General features: G+C 37.0%; 1 protein-coding gene across 2 annotated transcripts; it reads right to left on the bottom strand.

Moving 5' to 3' along the window:
- Nucleotides 1-1,197: 1,197 nt before the first annotated feature.
- Nucleotides 1,198-25,569, bottom strand: LOC128168923 (ATP-binding cassette sub-family C member 3-like). Of its 2 annotated transcripts, none has more exons than XM_052835086.1 (30): nt 25,289-25,569; nt 15,291-15,473; nt 14,647-14,778; nt 13,878-14,006; nt 13,538-13,666; nt 13,316-13,410; nt 11,716-11,853; nt 10,603-10,863; nt 10,252-10,432; nt 9,606-9,926; nt 9,229-9,366; nt 8,660-8,806; nt 7,993-8,077; nt 7,810-7,879; nt 7,529-7,655; nt 7,242-7,418; nt 6,949-7,116; nt 6,639-6,831; nt 6,424-6,523; nt 6,224-6,338; nt 5,898-6,129; nt 5,368-5,678; nt 4,929-5,128; nt 4,363-4,483; nt 4,144-4,248; nt 3,894-4,037; nt 3,035-3,193; nt 2,689-2,855; nt 2,413-2,607; nt 1,198-2,248 (listed from the first exon to the last, which is right to left on the bottom strand). In XM_052835086.1, the coding sequence occupies exons 1-30, from the start codon at nt 25,337-25,339 to the stop codon at nt 1,864-1,866; spliced, it is 4,959 nt and encodes a 1,652-aa protein (XP_052691046.1). In that variant the 5' UTR covers nt 25,340-25,569; the 3' UTR covers nt 1,198-1,863. The 2 variants fall into 2 exon arrangements, with proteins under 2 accessions (XP_052691046.1, XP_052691047.1); XM_052835087.1 differs by having other exon boundaries at nt 13,316-13,377.
- Nucleotides 25,570-26,546: the final 977 nt, after the last annotated feature.

Raw genomic sequence — 26,546 nt, 5'->3', positions numbered from 1 at the left:
ATAGAATAATGTGTATCTATAGAGTCAAATAGGATGTGTATCTATGAACAGTGAAATGGGATAATGTGTATCTATACAGTGTAATAGTATATAAATAGTGCCTGTTTGGGAGAGTAACAGTTGAAATTGACACCCCGAGGAAACCATTGTCAACCAACGCAAAGCGGAGGTTGACATTGGTTTCCTCGGGGTGTCAATTTCAACTGTTATCCTCCAAAACAGGCACTATTTATTTTATTATACTGAATGTCTTAATTTTAGAGAATTTTTATATTGCTTTTATATAGAAATGACGTGAATTCTACGGCGAACCGTATGCGCATAATTTACGCGCATGGAACAGTTCGTTGTGTTACCCGTTGCTAAGTGCGTTGCTAACGCTAGGGGTAATAGAACGGATTATCAACGGCGTCTACACCAATCAGATTTCAGTATTTAACATGAAAGTAAAATAAAACGGATTACTAACTGCGTCTAAACCAAACAGATTTCAGTATTTAACATGAAAGTATAATAAGATGTTTTGTAATACAGTGTAATATGATTATATAGAATGAAATAGATGAGGTGTAATATAATTATGTATAATACAGTGTAAAAGGATAATATGTAATGGGATGATGTGATTATATAAAGTGATATAAGATAATATGTAATACAGTATGAGAGGATAATACGTGTTGCTATACAGTGTAATAGGATAATGTGTGATACATTGTAATAGGATAATGTGTGATATATTGTAAAAGAATAATGTGTATCTATACAGTGTAATAGGATAACGTATATATATCTATACAGTGTAATAGGATAACGTATATATATCTATACAGTGTAATAGGATAACGTATATATATCTATACAGTGTAATAGGATAACGTATATATATCTATACAGTGTAATAGGATAACGTATATATATCTATACAGTATAATGGGATAAATTGTATCTCTTCAATAAAGTGGGATGTGTTGGATAATTTGTATCTGTACAGTGTAATATGGTATCCCTTTTCTCTACACACTAGTGTCTGATGCCTTCATGATCAGTGTGTGATCAACTCAATTCCAAAACTTCAAAGTGATACATATTGTACGCTATATATCTTTGCGTCAAATATTTATGTATATGATGTATATTTTATTAAGGAAAACTGTGGCACTATGTTTTGTATAAATGATTGATAATAAAACACGATGAAAAAATATGTTTTAATTGTTAAAACCAACAGAGTTAACATGTCAGGATTGGTTTCATATTGTAGTTTGAATCTTTCAAGGTCTCCAGTCACACTGATCCAGGTTTTTGTCACAAGATTATGAGTCACGTGACAGAATATCTAATGTCCACACGTGACTCAGTGAAGGGAAATTTGAATAAGGTATATAAAAAAAGATTAATTCTATAAATCGTATAAATACAAACGTACAAAAAGAAATCAGTTTCTAACATAAACAATTAAAAATTATTAGACAGATAGCTGTCTTTTTCATCTTCACTACCAAGAATGATGACACTATTTAGGAACCGGTATTCATTAGAAGTTATAATTTGTTCTTATCCAGTGAAAATTTAGCAACCATTAACTGTCTTTGTAACTCTTTGTTCAATATTGAATCACACATTACATTATAATTTTAAAGTTGGCTAAAGACAGATAAACCTCACAGAGTTCACTTGACACTTTCTAGAGATGTATAGCCAATTACCGAATTCATCTTATACCTGCGAGCCGCTACTCTCTATCTAAACCAAATCCAAGAAACAAAATATATTATGCATTTTATTCCTTTCTCTGTACAGAATAGATTGTCTACAAGTGATTAAGTCTCGTCGGTTCCATTATCTCTAGTTGTCCTGTCATCAGACCTCGGATTCGCCTTTCTTTCCGTTTGCTGACCCCGATTGGTCATTCGTCTCAAATTCTGAGCTTGATGAGCGCGGCAGTGTATCCTGACTGTCCATTCTACTGATAGGGGTAAGCGGGGGTCCTATGGGGGAGATGGGCCGGGGCCCCACAGGGGAGGCGGGTGGGGGTACCCCTTCCTGGCTAGATGCTGACCCGGGTCGACTGGTGGGGTCCCGTGGAGGTTCTGAGGTGACCAAGGGGGAGACTGGTTTGCCGCCCCGAATGTCAACGACCAGGCCCGCGTTCTTTGCCATGCTGTAGAAAAGGCTGTCCTTACGGGCCAGCAGGTTATCCGGGCTGTCAAACTCCGTCACGTGACCGCTGTCAAGCACCATGACCCTGAATGAAAGGAACTCACATCAACAGACAATCACACTGAACATGTCTGTTGTTATAACTAACAATGTATAGGTAATTCATAACTCTGAATGTTGCAATAACATGTTAATTAAAGCTTTACAATTAACTATTAGTGATCGGGCCGTGAGATACGGCGGGGCTACCTGTCGTAATCTATGATAGTGTTGAGACGGTGGGCTATGGACAGGATAGTACAGTCCCGGAACTCCTTCTGTATGGTCTCTTGGATCAGCTCGTCCGTCTGGAAGTCAACGGCGGCCGTGGCCTCGTCCAGGATCAGAATCTTTGTCTTCTTGAGGAGAGTTCGGGCCAGACACAGCAACTGCCGCTGTCCCACGCTACAACAACAGACGTTCTATCAGTCACACATCATTACAACATCGCAGTCAATGTAACAATCAATCCACGGCGGCCATTACCTCAGGCTCATCCCGCCCTCCCCACAGTCGTACTGAAGCTGTCCCGTCAGTGACTGGACGAACGACTTGAGATGGGCCGTCTCTAGGGCCTTCCATAGCTGGAGGTCCGTGTACTCATTAAACGGGTCAAGGTTCAACCGCAGACTTCCAGAGAAAATGACAGGGTCCTAAAGTCAAGAACGTGCTCATTGAATTTCAAAAAGGTTACTTTGAACACATGTATCAGAATACATGTACATTAAATTAATGCGGAATTTCGATTTTAAATAAAATATCTAAAATTCTCTTTACCCTCTGATCTACATTCGAAAGAACGAGTAACAGACAGTACATTTGATATACTTACTTGCGGTAAGATTGTAATTTTTGACCTCAGTTCGTGAAGTCCCAGATCAGATATTCTTACGCCGTCAATTGTGATCTCACCGCCTGCGCTCTCTATTAACCGGAACAGAGAAAGCGTCATTGAGGATTTGCCAGCCCCTGTCCGACCCACGATCCCGATCTACAAATAACATAAAGGTCACGTCAAAGACAGACGTAGAATACAGTACGTCTATCGAGAAATAGTTCGTGTGTCTTACACCCAGTATCAATAATCAAACTTGTACAATACTATCGAAACACTTTTCGTATACTAGAATATCAGCGATTGATGATGTCTCAGCTTATCAAAATGTTTTGCGTTAATGCTTTAATGTTTTGAGGTAACTTTTTGTTCTTTCGAGAAGACGTTTTAACACTTCAGTTTATTTCAAATACTGCGTGGAGGTTAAACGTTTCATGAACAAAAATACGACGGTTGCTTGCAAGACAATGGGATTCACATCAGATAATACATTTATATTTGTGAAATATTATTGCTACCTTCCGAATGGTTAATGCTTATAAAAACTTCGAAGTCTAGATTCCAGTTTTACCCAAAGACAAGTATTCAATACATAATGTACCCACGCGCCATAGTTCACTTTTCTCTGATTCAGGAGAAGTTTCACAACCTTACTGTAGTGATGTGGTAGTTACCTTTTTCTCCGTGGTTGCTAGTCTGTGTCATACCTTTAGTTAAGTGAAAGTTACTTTTTTCCGTGATTCATTAGGTCACCCTCAAACCTTAAGTTATGTTTCATTTCCTCCGTTGTTGATATAGCCTGTTTTACACCATTACTGGTGTGATAGTTTCACACTTTTAGTTGTGTGGTAGTTACCTTTTCTCCGTGGTTGATGGTAAGTGTTACACCTTTCAGGACCAAATCCAGTCCCTCGCGGTACCTGGTTTTGTAGTTGTTGAACGTGATCTGTCCAGACAGCGGCCAGTCGGGGGGAGGAGGGTTGGGGCTGGTCCACTCTGCCTACAGAGTAAGAGAGCATGGATGCATTGGTGATACATCAGTATTAAAATTAATAGAGCATATTTTGTTATCTCTCTGAATTCATCAAACCAAGCCTCGGTATTACCTCGCTTGAAACATCCGTGTAGTATTCTTTGATTCGTTCTACGCACACGATGTTGTTAGCCAGATCACTGAAGTTCACCACCAGCAAATTCAAAATCCCGGTGGCCTTGAGGAAAAACAGGTAGATGATAAAAACAATGATTACTAGTGTTCTCTTAAAATGTGTTCAATACAAAACTGTTGAAGTGAAATTACTTCCATGTACGTGATAAGTACTTACCTGTAATGCATAGGTAATGGACAATCCCACAATGGCACCGTTGAGGTCAGAGAAGATGCTAAACAAGGTTGCGCCAAGAACGAGGCAGTTCCCCAAAAACTCCAGCCGTACCCCCAGCCACCTACAGAGACAACGGTCATTTGACTCATTGACAACCGTTAGCATATACAGCTAAACACACATACATTTCCATTCTTATTGAAACTGAACTTTATTTTGCAACGTTTCATAAACACCTCCTACAACTTATACTAATATCTATCGTTGATAAGGTTGTTAGCTCGAGGGGGTCATTAATATGGGAGGAAGCTGGAGTGCCCGAAGAAAACCCACGTGTCCAAGTGGATATATATAACCTTTCATATACTGTGGATAAGGGGAACAAACTCGGGTCGTAGAGGTAAGACGCGAGTACATTGACCACTACGCTACCCGGACACCTCATCTCTCACGTACTTTCTCATTTGTAGAACTATAAAGACTTGGTTAAAATACAGAAAACTGATCTCATATGCTCAGTATTATATAACATTTTCCTTTTTCTTTAGGACACATTTTCTGCCCACCTTGATGAGGAGAAATTGATGTAGTAAGGCTCCATGTTCCGGTCCACGCGGTTGGCGGACTCGTCCCGGAAGCGCTCTTGGACCTTGTAGGCCCGGATGACGCTGGCGCCTGTCACTGTCTCACTGAAGTGGTTAAAGACCGGCGACCGAGTCACCGACTCCATGCGCTTCAGCTGTGACGCCGTGGGAATGTAGAATTTCTGTGGGGACGGAAAACAAAGCGTAAAAACAGGGTAAAAAGGACACATGGGGAACAATTTTCTACCGTTTCATAGACTTAAGAATAAAAAAGCATGAAAACCTAAGCAACAAATAAAACGTAATTGTGAATTGGACAATAAGGGAAGTCTTATTTATTTTCTTAATATCTATAGATACAATATAGACATATATTAAAAGCCAAACTTTTGGAATTAGCAAATTTGAATTATGTGTTTACCATTATGAAATAATAGAGAATGGCCATAGGAACAATGACTGCTGCAAAGTAGGGCGTGTTGATGGTACACACAATGAGTGTACTCAGAGCAAGGAACAGGGAATTTAACGTTATCCGGAATGTCAGGGGCAGGGTATTGTCCATGATGTCGATGTCGGCGGAGAAACGATTGGTGATCCGCCCGACTGGAGTTGTGTCGAAGAACGCCATTGGTGCGCGGAGGATTTTCCTGAGCATTTTGTGGTGAAGTCTTCCTGCCGCTGTTACCATTCCCAGAGACAGGATGATGGCATACAGGAAGACCAGCACTCCTGCAAAAAAATCGAACATCGCAGGTTATATCTAATTCAAACTATTTCTATTTGTTTTCCCTTTTGAGGGGTTTGCAATATTGGATTTTATGAAAGACACATTTTAATACTACATGTATATGTTTTATTGCCTAGTTTTACAGAATTTTTTAAAAGAATTATTTGAAATTTTATTTAGCAATTAATTGCGGAGTCATAATAAGCAGTGACAATGCGAACCTTGTATCCCGCCGAGCACACCGTACACAGTGAGGTAGTACATCTTCCTGTTGTAATACTGGGTGGTGTTTCTTTCGGTTCGATTTAACAGGAGCTGGTCCTCCGTCCAAAACGTGAGCCAGTAGTTGGAGAAGACACTGGTGGAGTGGTAGAGCGAGAATACGACCAGCACCACCACAGAGGTCAAGACCCCCACCCCCTTACCGTACTCCGTGAACACAGACCACTTCACCTACAGGACACCAAAACAGTCATTCACCAATCAGCTCGGACATTCACAAACTACACAAACACCAAATGAAGTATACCAAGTCTCCGACTATTACCTGCCCTTCCTGCGATACCTCCTCGGACGTCAATTTCTGGTGCTGGTTTGTGACTGGTTGTTCTAAAGGCTTTGGATAAGATGATTTTCCTAGTTCTAGCTTTTTTGATTCTCGTCTATAATACCAAATTTAAAATAATATTTTCATCTGCATGCACAATCGAAAAAAAAACTATCAAAAGAATGATAAATGTTTGTCACCTGACGGAGAGACTGAGCCTCCGGCCGTCGGTGTCAGAGGTCAGGGCGTCTGACGTCACAGACTCCACCTTTTCTAACATCTGCGTCTTTATTTTGGACACTGTTTGAAAAGAGTTTTTTAAAACAATACTGCAACAATAAAAGACAAACAACTTTTGTTATAAGCTGAAGAAGAACTAAGTTGACGCATAATTGGCCCCAGCAACAGATCTTACCATCCGGATGCTCATTCTCTATTTCCGTATCCGGTTCATTAATGAAGTACTGCCGCAGGAACTGTGCAAACGGACCGTCATGTGTAATAAGTTGGTCATAGCTTCCGGTCTCCGTGATTTTACCATTCACCATGACAACCACTACGTCAACCATCGGGAGCCAATGAACACCGTGGGTCACCAGAACTCTTGTCTACAAGGAATGACAATATAACACCCTAAACAAGATCCACTACAGTTAGGAAAAGATGTATGCCTTATAAATATTTCACAGACTGGACCTGCAATGAGGATGAGGAAAACCCTTCACCTTGTTTTTGAGGAGCCCCTTTGGCCCTATGACGCGGTCAAAGATGTGCTTTCCGACGTGAGAGTCCACAGCTGACAGGGGGTCGTCCAGCAGGTAGACGTTGGAGTTACTGTACACAGCGCGCGCAAGGCTCACTCGCTGCTTCTGTCCGCCGCTGATGTTTATCCCCTGTTATCGATAAAACCAAGCATAACTATTGATATCCGAAAATATTTCCATTCTTATGTAAGCTTTGACAACGCTTTCGTGACTTTTGTCGCTCATATTCTAAGCGTGTTGTTAATGGTCATTACCTTTTCGCCGATCTCCGTGTGGTCTCTCCCCGGCAACATGTCGAGGTCCGGCACCAGGGCGCACGCCTCAATCACCTTCTGGTACTTCTTCTGTATAAAGGGTTTCCCAAACAGAATGTTGTTCATCAGCGTGGCGTTCTGTATCCACGCCTCCTGCGGGACGTACGCGGTAGATCCCTAAACGACGTAAGGTCATTTTAAATTTCTTAATTAAAGCAGGAAATTCCAACGAATAAATCTAAATAATATAAACTCCAAACACTAATATTCCTGTGTTGGTTTCTTACCCGGAAATTGACGGTTCCCTCTAGTTTATTCATCTCCCCCAGGAGAGCAGAGACGAGGGAGGACTTGCCACTACCGACCTGGCCAACTACTGCTATCAACATTCCCTCGGGAATCTTCAAGTTTATGCTGGCCAAAATACCAACATTGTTAAAGCAGAATATGTATTCATATATGTCGAGATAAACGAAATAAAAAAATATTATCAAAGGACATGAAAACAGGGGACCATACAATATAAAGTGATCAGTTGTATCACTATAATTAATCTATATATACTCACTCTCGCAAAATTGGCGTTGGGGCATCGACGTCCCAAGAAAAAGATCCATTTTCTACTTCAATGGCGTAGTCTAGATTAAATAGAATATCGGTATATAGCTACTAGTTGTTTCTTAGTTTTTGACAATACAACAAAGAATTGATACCCTTTGGTTAAGTAAGTTAACAGTCAACTGTAACATACCCGAGAGAGTAGAATGGTGTACATTGGTTGGATCCAAATCTGTCAGGACCAGGAAATCCTGGATTCTCCTTATTGATACAACCGCCTGTTACAAAATCAAATGTAGAAACGAAAACTTTTAACAGATCAAGTTTCGATACGACAGCCTGTAACAGAATCAACAAGAAATCTGTTAGCCAAAGCTCACTAGTGATACCCCCGCTCTGATGTGAATATGCAAAATAAGCAAAATCGACATTGAACAAGAATTTGACATCTGATTTGTACAAAAAAATATCCCACGATATGGCATGGATGCCTAAACAATTAATATGTTAAAATTTCAAGCATCTGCGATAAAAAGTTTCTGAGAAAAATGCGACAGAAATATTTGTTATGGACAGACGGACGGACAGATAGACACACAAGGGTAAAACAGTATACCCCCCTCTCCGAAAAATCCCCTCATTCGGAGAGGGTGATTAATATCGATAAAACAACCTGTTACAGAATGTAATATCAATACGACAACCTGTTACAGAATGTAATATCGATACGACAACATGTTACAGAATGTAATATCAATACGACAACCTGTTACAGAATCAAATGTACCATCATATTACTTTTGCTCATTTAAACTTATTTATCTTTAAACTAGTATATACTTTGGGGCAGCAGTATTTACCTGCACTAGCAGAGAAATTGTCTGTGACATCAGGTTGATGGGGAGTCTCAGGATGTTGAACAGAGCCAGGGCAACAAAGGCTTTCTTGGCATCTAGGAGATTGTCAGGGGACACCAAGATGTATGTAGCAAAGGTGGCCAGGGTCACCTGTAAGTTAGTGTATTCTGTTTGTATACATGTTAGAATCACAGAGCTCAATGCATACAACAACCAATTGACATAGGATTTAATTATCCTTTACCATACAACAACCAATTGACATAGGATTTAATAATCCTTTACCATACAACAACCAATTGACATAGGATTTAATTATCCTTTACCATACAACAACCAATTGACATAGGATTTAATTATCCTTTACCATACAACAACCAATTGACATAGGATTTAATTATCCTTTACCATACAACAACCAATTGACATAGGATTTAATTATCCTTTACCATACAACAACCAATTGACATAGGATGTAAATATCCTTTACCATACAACAACCAATTGACATAGGATGTAAATATCCTTTACCATACAACAACCAATTGACATAGGATTTAATTATCCTTTACCAGGTAGGGGGCTAGAATCCAACAAAACGTTGTACTTCCTTGCAGCCACGCAACCTTTTTCAGGTCTTTTAGCTCTTGATCACGGATATTCTTGACTTTTTCTTGAAAAAAAGGTTCCCAGGCATACATCTTTAGGACCTATGAACATGTGTAAAAAATGATGAAAAGGATATCAAAATTAATTATCAATTTTCAATATAACCCATTATTATGTTCAAAGTAGTAAAAACCATTTTCTTTTATAGATATGCTATCGCAATTCTTCTAATGACGTCATCTTGAAGCTAAATTTAATCCAACCTTTGCCTTTCTAGGCCACGTCATGACCTTCACCTTTGTGATATTTAGGATGCCTGTTCGCTGTCCCTTGGTCTTACCTTTATTCCGTTCAGAATGTCCGTCATCAGCTTGGTCCTCTGTCCCTTGAGGCGCAGCACCTTGACATTGAGTTTGCGCTGTTTGACCACCACGTAGGAGTTGAGTGGAACCATCAGGATCAGCACCACCAGGCCGGCGATACAGGAGGCGCCCACCACGTTCCAGAGCAAGTAGATTCCCAGAGCCAGTTGTAAGGGGCAGGTCATTAGAGACCAGGAGTAAGTGAAGGTGTCCTGTATCCGCTGACAGTCCACCGACATCAGATTCACGATCTCACCCAGAGTACTGTCCTTCCGTGACGAGGGACTCAGCGTCAGGGCCTGAATAGAGTATGTAATTTATACATAAATACAAGCCTTAAAAAGACGTTAATTCACGACGCGGGGATGTCTCGTATATATCATGCTGTAAACATTAATATCTTGTAAAGTGTCCAAAGAAATTTAGTCAAAATTTTTCTTCAAATTAGAATTTTGATTTATACAATACATCGCCAGTGTGAAAAGCAGTGCATAGTGTGACATTACTTTAGGATCAACCCTTGTACAACTAGTCACAATAAGCCGATCTTTAACTAATGCAGATTAATTAACATCCTGTGGATTCTATGTTTTATCCAGGTTGTTGTCGCTTTCTGTTGTGTACCTTTCTAAATATGGCGGCGATAAGCGTTGATCGGATCCTCATTCCTACCGCCATACCAACATGGTAGTTCTGATGATAGAAGACCGACTGGACACAAGAGGCCAGGAACAGCGCAATGGCGGGCATGTAGCCCCTCCACGAGGAGAACTCTCCCCTGTTGTCAGCGTAGTCTATCAGGATTCTACAGGAATTCACACAGGGAAATATCAAATAACTGTTTATCGGGATCCTTCCAGTGGTAATAACAGGTATACGAATAAAGCCCATCAGGGTCCCACCCGAGGCATATATCAAAATTACAGCAATAGAGCAAGCCTACGTTTTTACATCAAGTTCTGTACTTCTACTTACCCTAGTAACAAAGGACTGGCAAACTGCAACACATCCGAGATGAATTTGAATGCCAGAGACACCAGGTACATAAACCCAAAGGTTTTGACTAGTGCGGTGGAGAGAGAGGGGGTGGCGGACGGGGGGACGGGCGGGTCAGGGACACGACCCTCCTTGAACACCGGGCCAGATTTCCCGCCAAGTAGGGGGGTTTTCTCGCTAGTTTCGGACGCCTTTGTGTAGACGTTCTGTTTTCTCCTGACTGATGCCATTATTTTCTGTCTGGGTGGAAAGACAAAATACTTCGTGTTTATGATTTGCCTTGTCTGCGGTGCTTGACATGGGGAGATACTTTATACTGATATACTTTATACTAACAGAAGATAAATCAGTGTTTTGTATTTAAAGTCTTCTGTTTTAGGCCGAATTTGTTAATAATAAACGATTATTCATTCGCCACAGTTTTATTGATAGAGACAAAAATGTTAATTTTGATTTACTTGACTTCAAAAATGTCGTTGGCTGTTTTCTGGTGTCAATATCGACTTTATTGTTTAGTTGATGTTTTACTTTAAATTAAATCTGACAATGGGGCTGATTACATCCATGTTTTCATTGTCATAAAACTTGATTTCGGGTTCCATATATTGTTTTCTCCTATCGCTAGGGTTCTGCAATTGATTTTGGAAATAAGTCTTTCATTTCGCTAATGTCTTATTTACAACTTGGGTATACTATAAGTTATAACATGTAGTCAGTGATTTAAATCATTATCTAAATTATCCCATTTTTACATTCTCGATTTTGAAGTTGACTGTTTTTCACTTACAACTTGAAATTGGAATTGATCATTTTCCTTACAACCTTCTTATAGAGTTGTTAATTTTTCAATTACAACTTGATTTGGAGTTGACTATTTGCTAATTAAAAATTAATAATTTTTGAATAAATTGTTTCTTACATATAAACTAATTCAGGAGTTGATTATTTCTTACTCTTAACTTGATTTTGGAGTCGATTATTTCTTAATTACAACTTGATTTTGAGATGATTATTTCTTACTTTTAACTTTATTTTTGAGTTTATTATTTCTTAATTACAACTTGAATTTGGCGTTGACTATTTCTTACTTACAACTTGATTTTGGAGTTGATTATTTGCTGTCGCCAGTGTTTCTCAAACTTGGCGGTCAGTGTACTGTTTTTGTCCTCTTCGTTCAGTCGCCACATGTCTTCCAGTTTTAGTGTTGTTTTCACAGACGATATAACAAGTCTATAAAATCAAAATTCATGTCAGGTAATTAGCTTAGACATGAGATTTTGAATATATTCTAGGTATTTTAAAACCGATCTTTTACAACATTGCTTGATGCCTGATGACTTGTGGAAATAATGCTTGACATGTATATATAATGCTGAATGTGTCAATAATGCTAGATTTTGGGTATAAAGTTAGACATAGGAATATAATGCTAGACATGCATCGATAATGATGATAGACTTGTGGATATAAAGCTCAACTTTTGGATATAATGCTGGGTTTGTGGAAATAAAACTCGAGGATATAATACTTGACTTGTGGATAGTGATGACGGACTTGTGGACATAATACTAGTTGTATACTTGTGGTTATTAATCCAGACTGGTAGATTTGTAGATATAATGTTTTACATGTAAATATAATGCTGGACTTGTGGATATAAGGTTATATAATAGGATATAATGCTAGACTTGTATTAATTATGATGATAGACTGTGGATATAACGGTTGACTTGTGGATTTGATGTTACAATAGACTGTGGATATAACGGTTGACTTGTGGATTTGATGTTACAATAGACTTGTGGATATGAAGTTAGATGGCTAGACCTGTAGATATAGTGCTTAACAATTGAAAATAATGCTTAACTTGTGGATATAAAGCTAGACATGTGGATATAAAGCTAGACATGTGGATACAATGCTGGACTTGTGGATATTAGGCTAAACTGACAGATATAATGTTAGACTTGTGGATATAAAGCTGAATAAAATGTTGTGTGGAGACCTAGGAATATGAAGCCAGACTGTTAGACTTGTGAATATAATGCGCGACAATTAGAAATAATGCCCGACAATTGGAAATAATGCTTAACTTGTGGATATAAAGCTCGACAATTGGAAATAATGCTTGACTTGTGGATATAATGCTGGGCTTGTTGATATAAAGCTAGACTTGTGGATATAATACTGAACTTGTAGATGTAAGGCGCAACTCCTGGATATAAATTAAAGTTAGTTTTGTGAATATTATGCTAGACCTGTATTGATAATGATGATATACTGTGAATATAATGTTTGACTTGTGGATTTGATGTTATATTAGACTTGTAGTTATGAAGTTAGATTTTTGGATATAATGCCGAACTTGTTTCATAATGCTGGACCTGTGGATATTAATCTAGACTTATGGATATAATGTTGGACTTGTGGATAAAATGTTGTGTGTAGACCTAGGTATATGAAGCCAGACTTTTAGACTTGTGAATATAATGCTTGACAATAATAGAAATAGTGCTTGACTTGTGGATTTTATGCTTGACTTGTGGATAAAATGATGTACATGCGGATATGAAGACAAACTGCTAGACTTGTGGACTTCTGAACATAATACTAGACTGTAGATATAAGATAGACGTGTTGTCAATAAGTTAAAAATTAGTCTTGTAGATGTCTCTGTTGATGCTATACTTACGGATTGAGCCACCAGAAGTACAGTCTGTTTAACACAGAGCTGGTTTTCTCAGGACTCGCCGTCTGTTTGAAACAATATAGGGGAGACAGTTTACTCTAAATGGAATACAAAAGAAGGGAAGGGTCGTATTAATAACTGGTATACATATAATGGCTTTGGCGGTCTCATTTCAGCCGTTATGAACGATGATTTAGGATGATAAGATATGAGCATCAGTGGTACCTTCTCCTCTGGAGTCGATGGATCAGCATCGTCCGACTTCTCTGCCACACAATGGAGAATGAACTGACACAATATGGCGGCGAAATACAGGTAAAATATAATAAATTTAAACAGGTCTTTGTCATATTCCTGAAAAATAAAATATGTATATAGAGAATATTTACAGATTCCCTTCTTAATCATTTTTTGAAATTCTTATTTTCAACGAGTGTAAAATCAACACACAAGCAGGCATCGTAGGAAAAGACTCATTAACGTTGTAATATGTATATGGTATCCGATTTTTTTTTAAAATGAATTTTATTTTTTTTTTTACAGAAACTGTTTATATACTGTTTACCTTTATTATGATTTTCGAATAAAATGGTACAATATTGAAGACGAGCAACATCATCCAGAACAGAAATTGTATACCAGAGGAAACGATGCCACAAAGCCGCTCCACTTGACTCAGAATTCCAGCTAACACCTGTCCAAAAGACAAACAGGATATAACGTCCATTGGATGACCGGCGGCTGAGAAGCTTAGTCCTGCATTGACCTGATTATTGTATCTCAACTGGATCTTAAATTGACATCAGAAGCCATTCAAAAGCTACCTTAACATTTATATGTTTTTAATAAAAAAGGGTATACTATTGAATATTGAAATTTAGAAAATATATATTTTTTGTAAAGATCTTGATAATAACTATAGTCTATCCACGATATATTAATAAAAATACGCATACCTGTAAAAGATATGCAATTGAAATCGATGAAAGGGATATCTTCATGAAACATTATCATTTTTACTCTTACAAAGAAAAACAAGAACGAAAACAGTTTTGTTACGGAAAATTATTATCTGAGTACTTCCATGTCTGTTGTAATGCCTTGTATTAAACTCTGACCAGCTGGGGGGGGGGGGGGGGGGGGGGGGCGTTTTAAAATAGAAATTTTGGGGTGTTTTCATAATATTGAATGAACATCGTTTAAACCCTGAGCTATTTATAAAATATCAAATAATTCGAAAAAAAATTGTGTCATAAACATCTTGGGACTGAGAATAGACATGAGCACAGTGGATGGTAGGTCGGGATGTACAGCTTGTCGTGTATAGTCCTTACAAAGGTGGCCAGTCGTAGGAAGACGCTCAGTAGGACGGCGGGGGGCACATTGGACAGCCGTCCGCCCACATCCTTTGTGATGTCATGGATCAAGCCCACTAGTACCATGATCCCAAGCATGAAACTGATTCCCTGAAAGATACACAAAAATGTAAAATTGGACTCAAATGTATATAAAACTCGTCAATTTAAGCAATATTTAGGCCACTTTGAAATGTTTTGCTTGCCCTATCCAGATTCAATTATTCGACTTTGGATCAGAACGATATTATCCTTTGTTTAACTGAATGAACAATTCAATTTGTACACCCTGTCCAATGATTTGACAGCACTAAAGATGATAACAGACGCTGGGACAATAGGTGAGGAGAACGTGTGATGCCTGAATTATTGAGGTTAGTTGTAGTCAGTACAAGTATTTTTACTTTTACTGGTTACAGATGAAACTTGTTGCTTACAGTTTGATGAAGTGAAGGCAATCGCAGGGGTTACAGATTTTATGGCACTGGGTTTTTTTTGCTGGGTTTACTTCTAGAATTGTTTGGGCTGAGGGCGTTTGCTGTGATTACTTACAGATTTGATTACATTGAGGGCGTTCGCTGGGATTACTTATAGATTTGAGGGCGTTCGCAGCGATTACTTACAGATTTGATGGCGCTGAGGGCGTTTGCTGGGATGTTCCTTTTCCTGTTGTCGGAGTGGTATAGGAAGTAGCAGTAGGGAGGCAGAGTCAGCCATAACCAGGCGCACGGGATCCACGTCAGCACTGTCGTCTGGAAGCACGGCGGCACGCGGGGCCATGGACTGTTCACAAACTCCGTGCTGTTCTGTAGAGAGTAAAGGCATTACAGAGATCGTTGGGGGAGAGCTTCTTAAACAGGTCCTGTTAAATGGGTAACAATTGAAACACGACTCCCCAGTCACACTCATACAATATTCTTCTTTGAAGCGGGGCGTGGCAAACCTTACGGTGATACTGCAGCATCGACAAGGTATAGTGGAATATTTAAGTATCAAGGACTTAGTTTCATGTGCGTTCTGCAAGGACGAGGACGCTTAAGGCGTTGGATACCCGCTACTAAGAGCAATGAAGACTTACAATTTACAAATGAAGGCAAACTATTCTTTTCTGGCATGTATGGATTGTTTATTGTTTAATTTTTCACTATGCAAAGAAATTTAAAATAACATGTCTGTGTAAGGTGTCTTTGTCATTGTCATAAGTCAGATGTTTAGGTATTTGTTAGGTGTCTTTGTGATTGTCATAAGTCATATGTTTAGGTCTGTGTTAGGTGTCTTTGTGATTGTCATAAGTTAGATGTTCATGTCTGTGATAGGTGTCTTTGTGATTGTCATAAGTCAGGTGTTCATGTCTGTGATAGGTGTCTTTTTGATTGTCATAAGTTAGATGTTCATGTCTGTGTAAGGTGTCTTTGTGATTGTCATAAGTCAGGTGTTCATGTCTGTGATAGGTGTCTTTGTGATTGTCATAAGTCAGGTGTTCATGTCTGTGATAGGTGTCTTTGTGATTGTCATAAGTCAGGTGTTCATGTCTGTGTAAGGTGTCTTTGTGATTGTCATAAGTTAGATGTTCATGTCTGTGTATAAGGTGTCTTTGTGATTGTCATAAGTCAGGTGTTCATGTCTGTGATAGGTGTCTTTGTGATTGTCATAAGTCAGGTGTTCATGTCTGTGTAAGGTGTCTTTGTGATTGTCATAAGTCAGGTGTTCATGTCTGTGATAGGTGTCTTTGTGATTGTCATAAGTTAGATGTTCATGTCTGTGTAAGGTGTCTTTGTGATTGTCATAAGTCAGGTGTTCATGTCTGTGATAGGTGTCTTTGTGATTGTCATAAGTTAGATGTTCATGTCTGTGTAAGGTGTCTTTGTGATTGTCATAAGTCAGATGTTTAGGTATGTGTTAGGTGTCTTTGTGATTGTCATAAGTTAGATGTTCATGTCTGTGTAAGGTGTCTTTGTGATTGTCATAAGTCATATCATATCAATAAGCCAACTGCTTCTACATACATCACAAATTTTCAAGGACACAAAGTTTGTTTAGGAATGCAACGAAACAATTATCATCAATATTGCGTATATATATAACGAACGTTTACTAAGAAAAAGAACCAAAATACTAATTAAGCACATTTTTTATTGAGAGAGAGAGAGAGAGAGAGAGAGAGAGAGAGAGAGAGAGAGAGAGAGAGAGAGAGAGAGAGAGAGAGAGAGGGGCTCTAGAATGAGTTAATCACAGGGGTCCAAATTTCCCAGTCTGTATTGGACTTATCCATTTCACTTCTTTCTTTTTCACGGAATTGGAATACTTTATATAACTGTTTAAATCATTCATAAGGGCATTTACTGGTAATTGGTTTTTCTGGTACCTACTTCTGTATATGTATTTTTTTATCACGATGAATACAATATTGAACACTTTTGACTCCACGCCATCTAAGACACCAAAAATAAAAGTTTTATTATCAAGGACTAATCTAATTCCTTTAGAGTTGCAAACTCTAAAAAAATTCTGCTAGTAAATGCTGTACCCTTGGACATTCCCATAATAAGTGATATATTGTTTCCTCGGCATCTTCACAAAAGGTACATAGATTAGTATCCATGTTACCAATTTTATACATAAAAGTGTTTGTTGTTAATATATAATGGTTTATTCTGTACTGCAACCATTGAAATTTAGAGTCCGAGGTAATTGTAAAAGGTAAATGAAATACATTGTATTGAAACCCATTGTTTTTTTGTAAAATCAAAATGTCTACTCCATTTTTCCTTCCCACTGGTGTTACATTTGTCTGATTTAATATATCATACATTGGTTTTGAACCTTTTTTTGTTAATACAAAGGTTTTAATATTAAATGGTATAAAAGGTTTGAAAACTTCATTTCTGATTAAGTTGTATTTCCTGAGATCTGAAAGTACAGCTTATCTTACTCCCATATATGTTAAATAATTTGTTTGAACATTAAATTTTCTTTTTAACATTTCAAAATCTATAACGTTTTTATTTTCATCAAACAAGTCAATTACACATCTTACTCCTTTAACATACCTTGATTTATGAAAAAAGGACTGATTTCCTATCTTAAATTTATTATTGTTCCACAATGGCTGGCAACAATAATCATGCCAGGATTTTACATTTGACTTATCTTGGATTTCTTTAAAAGCTATGGTAACTTCCTTCCAAAAACCATTTCGTAACATCATTTCCTGCATTTGCAATATATAGTATGAACCTGTATTTCATTACTTTTCTATATTAATAGTATTCTCCAGTAGTGTTTTCCATTTTGAATTATTATCCTTAATTAATCTCCTAATCCAAGTAGACTTTAATCCTTTAATATAGGAATTCATATCAACCATCATTAACCCACCATGTTCATACTTCTGAGTACATACTTGTCTTTTAATTTTATCACATTTTGAATTCCAAACAAAATTGAATAGAATATTGTTTAATTCTTTTATTGTTTTACTCTTAGGGTTTGGTAAGGCTATAAATAAGTGGTTTAATTGTGAAATTAAAAGAGACTTAACCAGTGTTATCCTTCCAATTGCAGTCAAGTGTCGTTTGCTCCATTGTTCTATTACAGATTTTATCCTAACAAGTTTCTTGTCATAATTAAGTTTTATAATTTTATCTAAATCTACATCATAATATATGCCCAAAAGTTTGAATTCAGTTGTCCATTGAAAATTCATTTCTGAACAGCTTTTATCTTCAGAATATTTCTTACTCCCTATCCACACAATCTGAGTTTTTCTTGGTTTATTTTAAGACCAGATAATTTATAATAGTCATCTATTTCTTTCATGGTTGCCCTTAATGATTTTTCAGATCCATCAAGGATTATTGATGTATCATCTGCATAGTGTGATGTTAAATAATGGGTGTTATTAATTTTGATTCCTGTAATATCTTCATTATTTTTAATTTTAATTGACAATATTTCCGCACATAATAAAAAAATATAACGCGATATTGGATCACCTTGTCTACAGCCTCGCCCAAGTTTGATAAAAGGCCTGCCTGGGACACACAGGACATAGCATTACATTGAAAAGTTTTAATCCAGTTACAGATTTAAATGGGCCAAAATTAAAATAATTGAGCGTATTTTCTATAAATACCCAAGCTACAGAATCAAAAGCTTTCTCAAAATCAATCAAACTAATACCCCTGGAATATAATTATTTTCTGTATAGTTCATCAGATCATAAATCAATCTATTATTTTCCCCATTATATCTTCCAGAGATGAAACCAGTTTGGTCATTTAATTTGATCTCATTGGCTCGAGCTCTTTAGTAATAAATATAGCCTACCGATTTCGAATTTAGCGCTAAATATATTGTTTTTGTGATCGGCTTCGGCCGATCACTATTGTGTCCATCTGAGGCATCCGGCAAATGCTTCCACGTGCGCAAACATTCCGCTTGCATTAGTAGTTCTTATAAATACTTGAAGTTTGGTTTAGTATTTATATAACATTTTACTCATTTTTATTTCAATTCATTTACCATAAGAGATGCAAACATACATAAAATACAGTTCGACCTGTTAATTCAAGAATGCACATTTTGTCTCACGCGTAAGAATTCCGATCGAAAGATTCATTCAGTAATGCAGATGACCTCGATGAACTGACCTCAATCATAAGAAGATGCTCCATGAACTGACCTCGATCTATTGGTGTTGCATAATAGAAGCTAAGGAAGACGGCTTGATTTATAAACAAGATTACGTTATAATGCGACCTCAATAGCAAGTTATGATGGCATTCAAATTTTTTTCAGTCGCATTAAATTATTTTAATACAACTCTTTCTTTGTATACGTGTTAACGCTCTTTTAGAGCCCTACTCAGTATTCAGAAGAAGATACATTAAAATTTAATAATTACGTTAAAAATATAAACTACACAAGGAGTTTACGAACGGCTTTCCCCAAATTTATTTCAAAATTAAATTTGTTGACGGTTTTTAATGATGAATTTATGATGTACAGATTCAAAATATTCTATATTTTTTAAAAATACAGTACTTTTTAAAATATTTTACATCAAACTGATCATGTTGATTGCTTCTTGCTATCAATATATCATAATTGCCGATCATTCCTTTAAAAGGAATACTTGTTATTCTAATGAATGGAAAACACCCGAGAGAGTCGTGAACGAATGAGATCGCGTGTAACAAATCGCGATCGCCAAACCGGAAGTTCTGAGCAGTTTGGAGCTTAGTCTCGTTCAACCAGACGCTCGGCTGTCTCCGTAAATCTCTGCTCGTCGGAGATTTACGGAGACAGCCGAGCGTCTGGTTGAACGAGACTATTTAGAGCTGCACTTATTTTCGTGAGTGGTGAACCATGGATTATTAGGGTCATTGTCAGGGTTCTCGAGGGAGTGAGGATGAAAGTAAGGGGTGCTGGAAAGGGTTTCCGCGAAGCAGTGAATGAGTTACTGTCGCGATATACGGATTATGAATAAAGATATTAGGGGTTGAATCGGTGACCTACATTTTTTACCTAAAAAAAGATGGAGACCTTGTGTTATTGTGTATAGTTAATAGACTTCCTGTATGAAACAAGCGCCTGTGTTCCTAATTAAGAAAACAAATTTTCGTTTCCTACAACTTTCAACAGTTGCATTAGATCCGATCACATCTGATTGGACTAAAAACGTGTTTCAACAGTGAAGCAGTTTTATTTCATTGTTATTAAAATAACATCATGCATTTTAATTGAATTTGCTTTCTGATTACTTTTTGAAAACACCAAAGACGTTTTTTCTCCTACTTTCAATTTAAAATTTCGTTTTTTAGGGTTTAGCTCAAATCGTAGCCTGACATACTCATATCCAGGTCATTTCGTACCCAAAATTCAAATTAATTAATAGAATCCAAAACAAAAAAATTAAGTTACCACCATTAACCAATTCTATAAAAACTAAAGATAATCAAAAGTAAATTTTGTACACTAATCTTTGACAGACATGTTGTAAAATATTTCCCCATTCTAATCTCCCCCCCCCCCCCCCCCCAAAAAAAAAAATGTGTAAATCATTCGTATATGATTAAAAAATACAATAAATATTCAAATTACCCCCAATCAGCCATGAAAATAAAAGCAAAAAGGAAGTTTTTTTGGGGGCAAGATGCATTATAAATACGTAAAAATTATGCATAATAGGAAGTACTTATCAGCATTCACAATCATAAATATGCATTGCACACTAAATGCAAGACATTTGTCAGACAAACTCAGATTAAATTATCCCCGAGTACCCAAACTCCGTCACCATAAGCAGAAAACATTCCGCGTTTCTCGGTAAATTATTTTTTGCGGTTTTTATCATTTGCAATCACTAAGTATAATGTGAAACATTATTATTTATAAAATTATTTACAAAAATATTTTTATTATTATAAGCCCTCTGAATACGACGTTTATCACACGCGCTATCATAACTTATGAACCTAACTCCGTCACCCACAAGATCTATGATACGTCAATGAATGAAGACACATTAACAATTTAGTTTAAACACAATTTGTATCAAGGCCAAGTTATAATAAGTAAAGTCGGTTTATACAATTTAAATTTTATTTAATTTCATCAAATTGAATGATCGCCAGAACAAAAAATGGGTCCTTGTAACAACAATCACAATGACTTTTTCAGAATGTATGGATGCCGTTTGATTTCTGTCCTTACATATTTCAAATATATCATATCAATAATGAATATATTAATGATTATATTATTTATTTATAACATTTTTAATAAATGTAGATATTCTAAATACAGACATACCGTATATATATATATACGGAAGATTGAATGAAAGCGCTAACGTTTTACTCTGTGTTGTCTTTCGTTTTTCAAATTTTATATATATATATATATATATATATATATATATATATATATATATATATATATATATATATATATATATATATATATATATATATATATATATATATCTGTAACCCTTTATAAGGCAAAAATTACGGCATGAGGATTTGACGTTATCATCATGTGTAATGCATAAACGCTATTTCTGACTGAAAAAAATGCATTAATAACCATATAGTCTGTCCCAAGTTATTGCTTCCATCAATTTTTGATGATTTGCAATAAAAATACACATACCTGTGAAAGAAATACAATTGAAATCGATGAAAGGGAATATATCCGAGATATCTTCATTGAACAATTATCCCTTTTCACTCATAAAATTTCACAGAAACGAAAACAATTTTCTTACGGAGATTTGTAATGGGAAATGTTTACATCTTTCTCCATTCGGAATACACTCGGAATACATAGCGCAATTTTTTAACGTTATCATCCGGGCTTATTAATGGCTGATGCAAGTTTTGGATGTTTATTGAAACCTGGAGCGGTAGAGGGGGCGTTTCAAAACAAATAATCTGGACATTTTTATATTATATAGTGGATGAACGTAGTTTGAGCACAAAGGTATTTACTATTATTGAAATATCAAGCAAAAAGTGGTAGAAGCAAAAACTTGGGATAGAGTTATAATAAAAAATACATAACGTGAAATTTTTCATCTTGACCTTTCTTAAAATGACTGACCACCGTAAATCTTCGAATAAAATGAACAAGGTGTAATTTCGTTATGTTTGAACACATTTTTAAAATTAACCGTTGTAATATTGTTGACATTTGATTGAAGATATTTGACATGCAAAAAATGACGTCATAATCGCACTTGATTTCAAACGGCAAGGAGTTTCCCGAAAGTGACGGAGTTAGGGGGCTATGCGATATATATACCCTGGTATGTACAATATACATGAAGGACATGATTTGCACCTTATGATGTGAATTAGCTAGGGTATCTCAATTCTCAAGTTTTAATGCAGAAATCAATCATTGAATCAGAATGTTTAATAATTCAGTGTTTGCCTGTTTGGATGACAAATTTTAGTGAATTTAGTGAACCAAAAATAATCTCAATATCTGTCCATACAAGTGAAATATTCTCAAGATAAAATTTATGTAATCATTATTCCTTGTCATTGTATTGGCTAGGATGTAATTTAACAATACGATATAATAAGATCACCCATCCAGAGTATTGGCTACCTCACACAAGTGTTCCTCCATGATTCGCCAACGGTCCGGACCAAGGTGTCTAGGGCCACTCCAGCGCGTAATGACCACGCCCACATTGTTTATTTGATTTGTTGATTTGTTTTCATGTATTGGAGAAGGCATCGGCCGGCACCATGCTCCCCGTCATCCCAGAAACTTTCATGAGTTTTCCCCGCAGAATCCACCTATAGATCAGAATACGGTGATCCGCCGCCGCAGAATATGGATCAACACACACCTTTCTGTACAGGCCCTGGACCTTTTCCACCGAGCTAACTTTTACACCCGTTGCAAAAAATTCGGAACCCGTAAGTTTAGCAGGCTGCGTAGAATGTGTTGGTAGTTGTAGGGCATCGATCGCGTCTGGTGTTATCTGCAGGGCATCCGCCATCTCAATCTTTGGAACAGGATCTTAGTAATATTCACCATTAGGTAGGACCAACCGCCCTCGGTCCACCTTTGACTTAATTTTTTGCTACCGGAGAGAATCTGAAATGGCATATAACCTTTTGCGCTCTTCAAGTACTACAGCTAGGTGGGTCTTGTGATGTTATAAAGAATGGTAATTTAACCCTTTGTAGTTTCTTAGCTTTCTGTGCTTGCAGAATCTCGTCTTTCTTGCTTCTGTCTACCAATTTTGCGGTTATTGACACTGGTCTCGAGTTAATCATGCCCTTTACACTGTTCCTGTGAATACGAACAAACGAGACATGCACCCCTAAAACTTCATGAATTAGCTGAGGAATACTTTCTGATAGGTTCTCGCCGGGGGTGTAAGCAAAATTATGAATCAAAATGTTATCTCGCATTGAACGCGAACGTAAATTTGTTATTTCATGTTCGAGGTGGCCCATCTTTCGATCCATCTTAATCATCTCACGTAATAAATCGACTTCACCTGGAAGTTGCGCATTTTCAGAACGAATAGAGTGAATCTCATCGTAATTGCATTCCGATTGTTCGGACACATATTTCAGTGATTTGACTACCCCAGAATCCTCATCTTCGATTATAGATTTTATTTTGGCAACATCGTCAACCAAAGATTCATATTTAAAGAGTTTGTGCTTTAAATTGTTTATCGAGGTCTGTAACTCCTGAATACTTTTGTTTACATCTTTGTTTACCTGGCTCGATGAACTCAGTGAACACTGCTCGGACTTTTTAGTGACCCTTTGTTGTTGTTGGTTTGTTGACATTTTCACAAATAAACGTCTTTTCGGTATTTAAAATTGTCAAAAACTATATCCGAAGATGTTCATAACTTACGATTAGGAATTCTGTAAAATCCCAAATAAATTGTCACTGCAAATTACACTTTTTCGGCTAAAAATTTTCCGGTCAAATTTACATGGCCATTCCTCAGGTATATTTTAATTTGCCGTTATTGGTTTTTGCCGTATGAACACTATTTTCTGTTCTTATTATTAGTTTATTAAGATATATACAATATAACTGAATTAAAATATGTATGCATCGGTTTACCCCCTCAATGTCATTTTTAGAAAGCTTTTGAGGGTTTTCTTAATAGCCGGAATAGACATGTACTTTAACTCGCAAGTTTGAGTAATTAAATTTTGTTCAAACCTGTATAGCCTTTCTAGGTTATAGACATTTAATTCACTACTGATCCGTGTCGATGAATCCTACAAACTTATACTAGTAATCTTGTGCGCCCAGTTTCTTTACTGTTGATTTGACATTTTTCTGAGGTGTGTTATTCCACCTTGAGATGTTCGTATCTGTTTGTTTTAGTGCATGACAACCCGTTAACCTGCCCATAAACCTGCTATCAAAAAGTGTGTGTAGGGAAACCTAAGAAGTTCTGGGACACCATTATATTATACTATGTCGTCCTAGTCGGATCTCTCCGGACATGGTAACACTGTTCCTTACCGGTCTATTTCTTATTTTAAAATCTCTCTACTCGTTTGTAGTATACATGTACTTGAATTTCGAAAGTTAGCTCATGATCATCACATGAATCTATTTAAAAGTATATAAATATTCATACAATTTCAATGGAGAGAGAGAGAGAGAGAGAGAGAGAGAGAGAGAGAGAGAGAGAGAGAGAGAGAGAGAGAGAGAGAATAATTAAATCATTATGAGAGGATTTAAGGGGCGGGGGGGGGGGGGGGCCACATTTTTAAGATAATTTATAAGATTACCAAATAGGCCTCTGACACCCCCCGGAAAACATGGATATCCCTTTGACCCCCCCCCCCCCCCCCCGCGAAATGATTTCTGGATCCACGCATAATTATAGAAATCACACCTCCTTGATCGTCATTATATATTCATTCAATACATGAATATATGTACATTTTAACTCTATAAAGCCTGTCCCGTCCAATTTTGTAACGAAAATAGAGCGTAAGCTTTTTTGTACGCTAGAATATTATCATTGATAATTGATGCCTAGAAATAGAGATTTTGATGCGTTTTACACTACAAGAGCGCTACTTTCCGTCAAGAGGTTTTAAAGACTTACCCAGAACACGGAAGTATTACAGAATTCCTGGAGATTTTCGTCCGTCGCCATTACTGAATTATCTTACATTATCCCCCATCATTGAATGCACTAAACTTGCAGTGAATTAATAGTCGGAGAATATTGTCGCTGAGAGTAGCGAGGATGTCACATGCTTCCAAGGCTGTGTGTATTGGCCATGCGTATACGCTCAAGGTCTGTCAACGCCAGTCTATAAATAGCACACGGAATCTTTACCTTGGTAAGGTCCGCGTTACGAAGATAGAAAACACAGTATGACGATAATAGAGAAGAGAGAGTGACACCCCCCCCCCCCCCCCCCCGAACAATGTGTCATTATGTTATACACTAATTTCCATGTGCGCTTAAAAAACAATAATTCGAGTGTTCAACGCTGATGTTGTAAGGGGTTTAGAATGAAGTTCCGCTTTGTTCACCACAAAAGGAAGTTTGTTGTTTCTGTTCATCTCTATCAAAGCCCATTCATAGGACATCCTTTGCAACCTGTAAGCTTCAAGTCATTTAAGTAGGAGAGATCTGGGATCTTAACTTTACGTAGAAAATGTTAAATATCTCACTTCTTTAATATATATTGATAAGCCTAAAGCAATTTGTATCATGTCGGCATGTGATAGTAGCAATTTACAGGGATATTTGTAGACTCATATTGCATTAATATACATCAGAGCGACTACATTTTACAAAGAAGCGGCCGGTATTACCGTATTCAACATCACCTCTCATGGAACGAATCCAGTGCATCGAATTGAAGCAGCAAAACACCTTCATAAAATATTTTTTTGTACACATCAGAATAATTGTTTTGTAAAATACTGCACGGATATAAGTTTAAAAAAGTACATACTGACGTAAATATAAAGTTAATTATGTAAATGGAGAAATAATTTCTTTTTTGGGAGCTCATTAAGGTGGAATGTCCCTCTGATAAGAGAGATAACTTTCGTAGAAAATAATCTCACTTTGTTTCTGTTAACTCGCAATTATCAAGGCATGTAGCAACAAGGGAGGCGGTGCTGGGCCCAAATTTATGTTGAAAGACATTAATTTAAATTCAAATATAGAAGAAAGAAAATTTGAACGAAACGGGCTGAACCCTAACTGTTCCATGTAGCAGGGGCAAAAAAGTAATGACAATTTTTACCAAAATATAACGAGCGAGGTATATAATTATAATTCTCTAGCCCATACACATATACAGCGAATCTTTATTGTGGTCCGTCGGGCAGGTTTGTATAGT

The sequence above is a fragment of the Crassostrea angulata genome, unplaced genomic scaffold (genome assembly GCF_025612915.1).
Source record: "Crassostrea angulata isolate pt1a10 unplaced genomic scaffold, ASM2561291v2 HiC_scaffold_69, whole genome shotgun sequence".
NCBI lineage: Eukaryota > Metazoa > Mollusca > Bivalvia > Ostreida > Ostreidae > Magallana > Magallana angulata.
Note: the sequence above shows the minus strand (reverse complement) of the source record. Positions and strands in the feature narration are given on the sequence as shown.

Bases quoted from the DNA above. Each gene is read 5' to 3' on its own strand.
- LOC128168923 (XM_052835086.1), bottom strand. From the start codon at position 25,339: ATGGCGACGGACGAAAATCTCCAGGAATTCTGTAATACTTCCGTGTTC. The intron at 11,854-13,315 runs GTAAGTATAGCA...TTGATTTTATAG, and splicing joins TACTTCTGGTGGCTCAATCC to ACTTGTTATATCGTCTGTGA. The intron at 6,524-6,638 runs GTAAGATCTGTT...CTTTTCAAACAG, and splicing joins AGAGAATGAGCATCCGGATG to TGTCCAAAATAAAGACGCAG.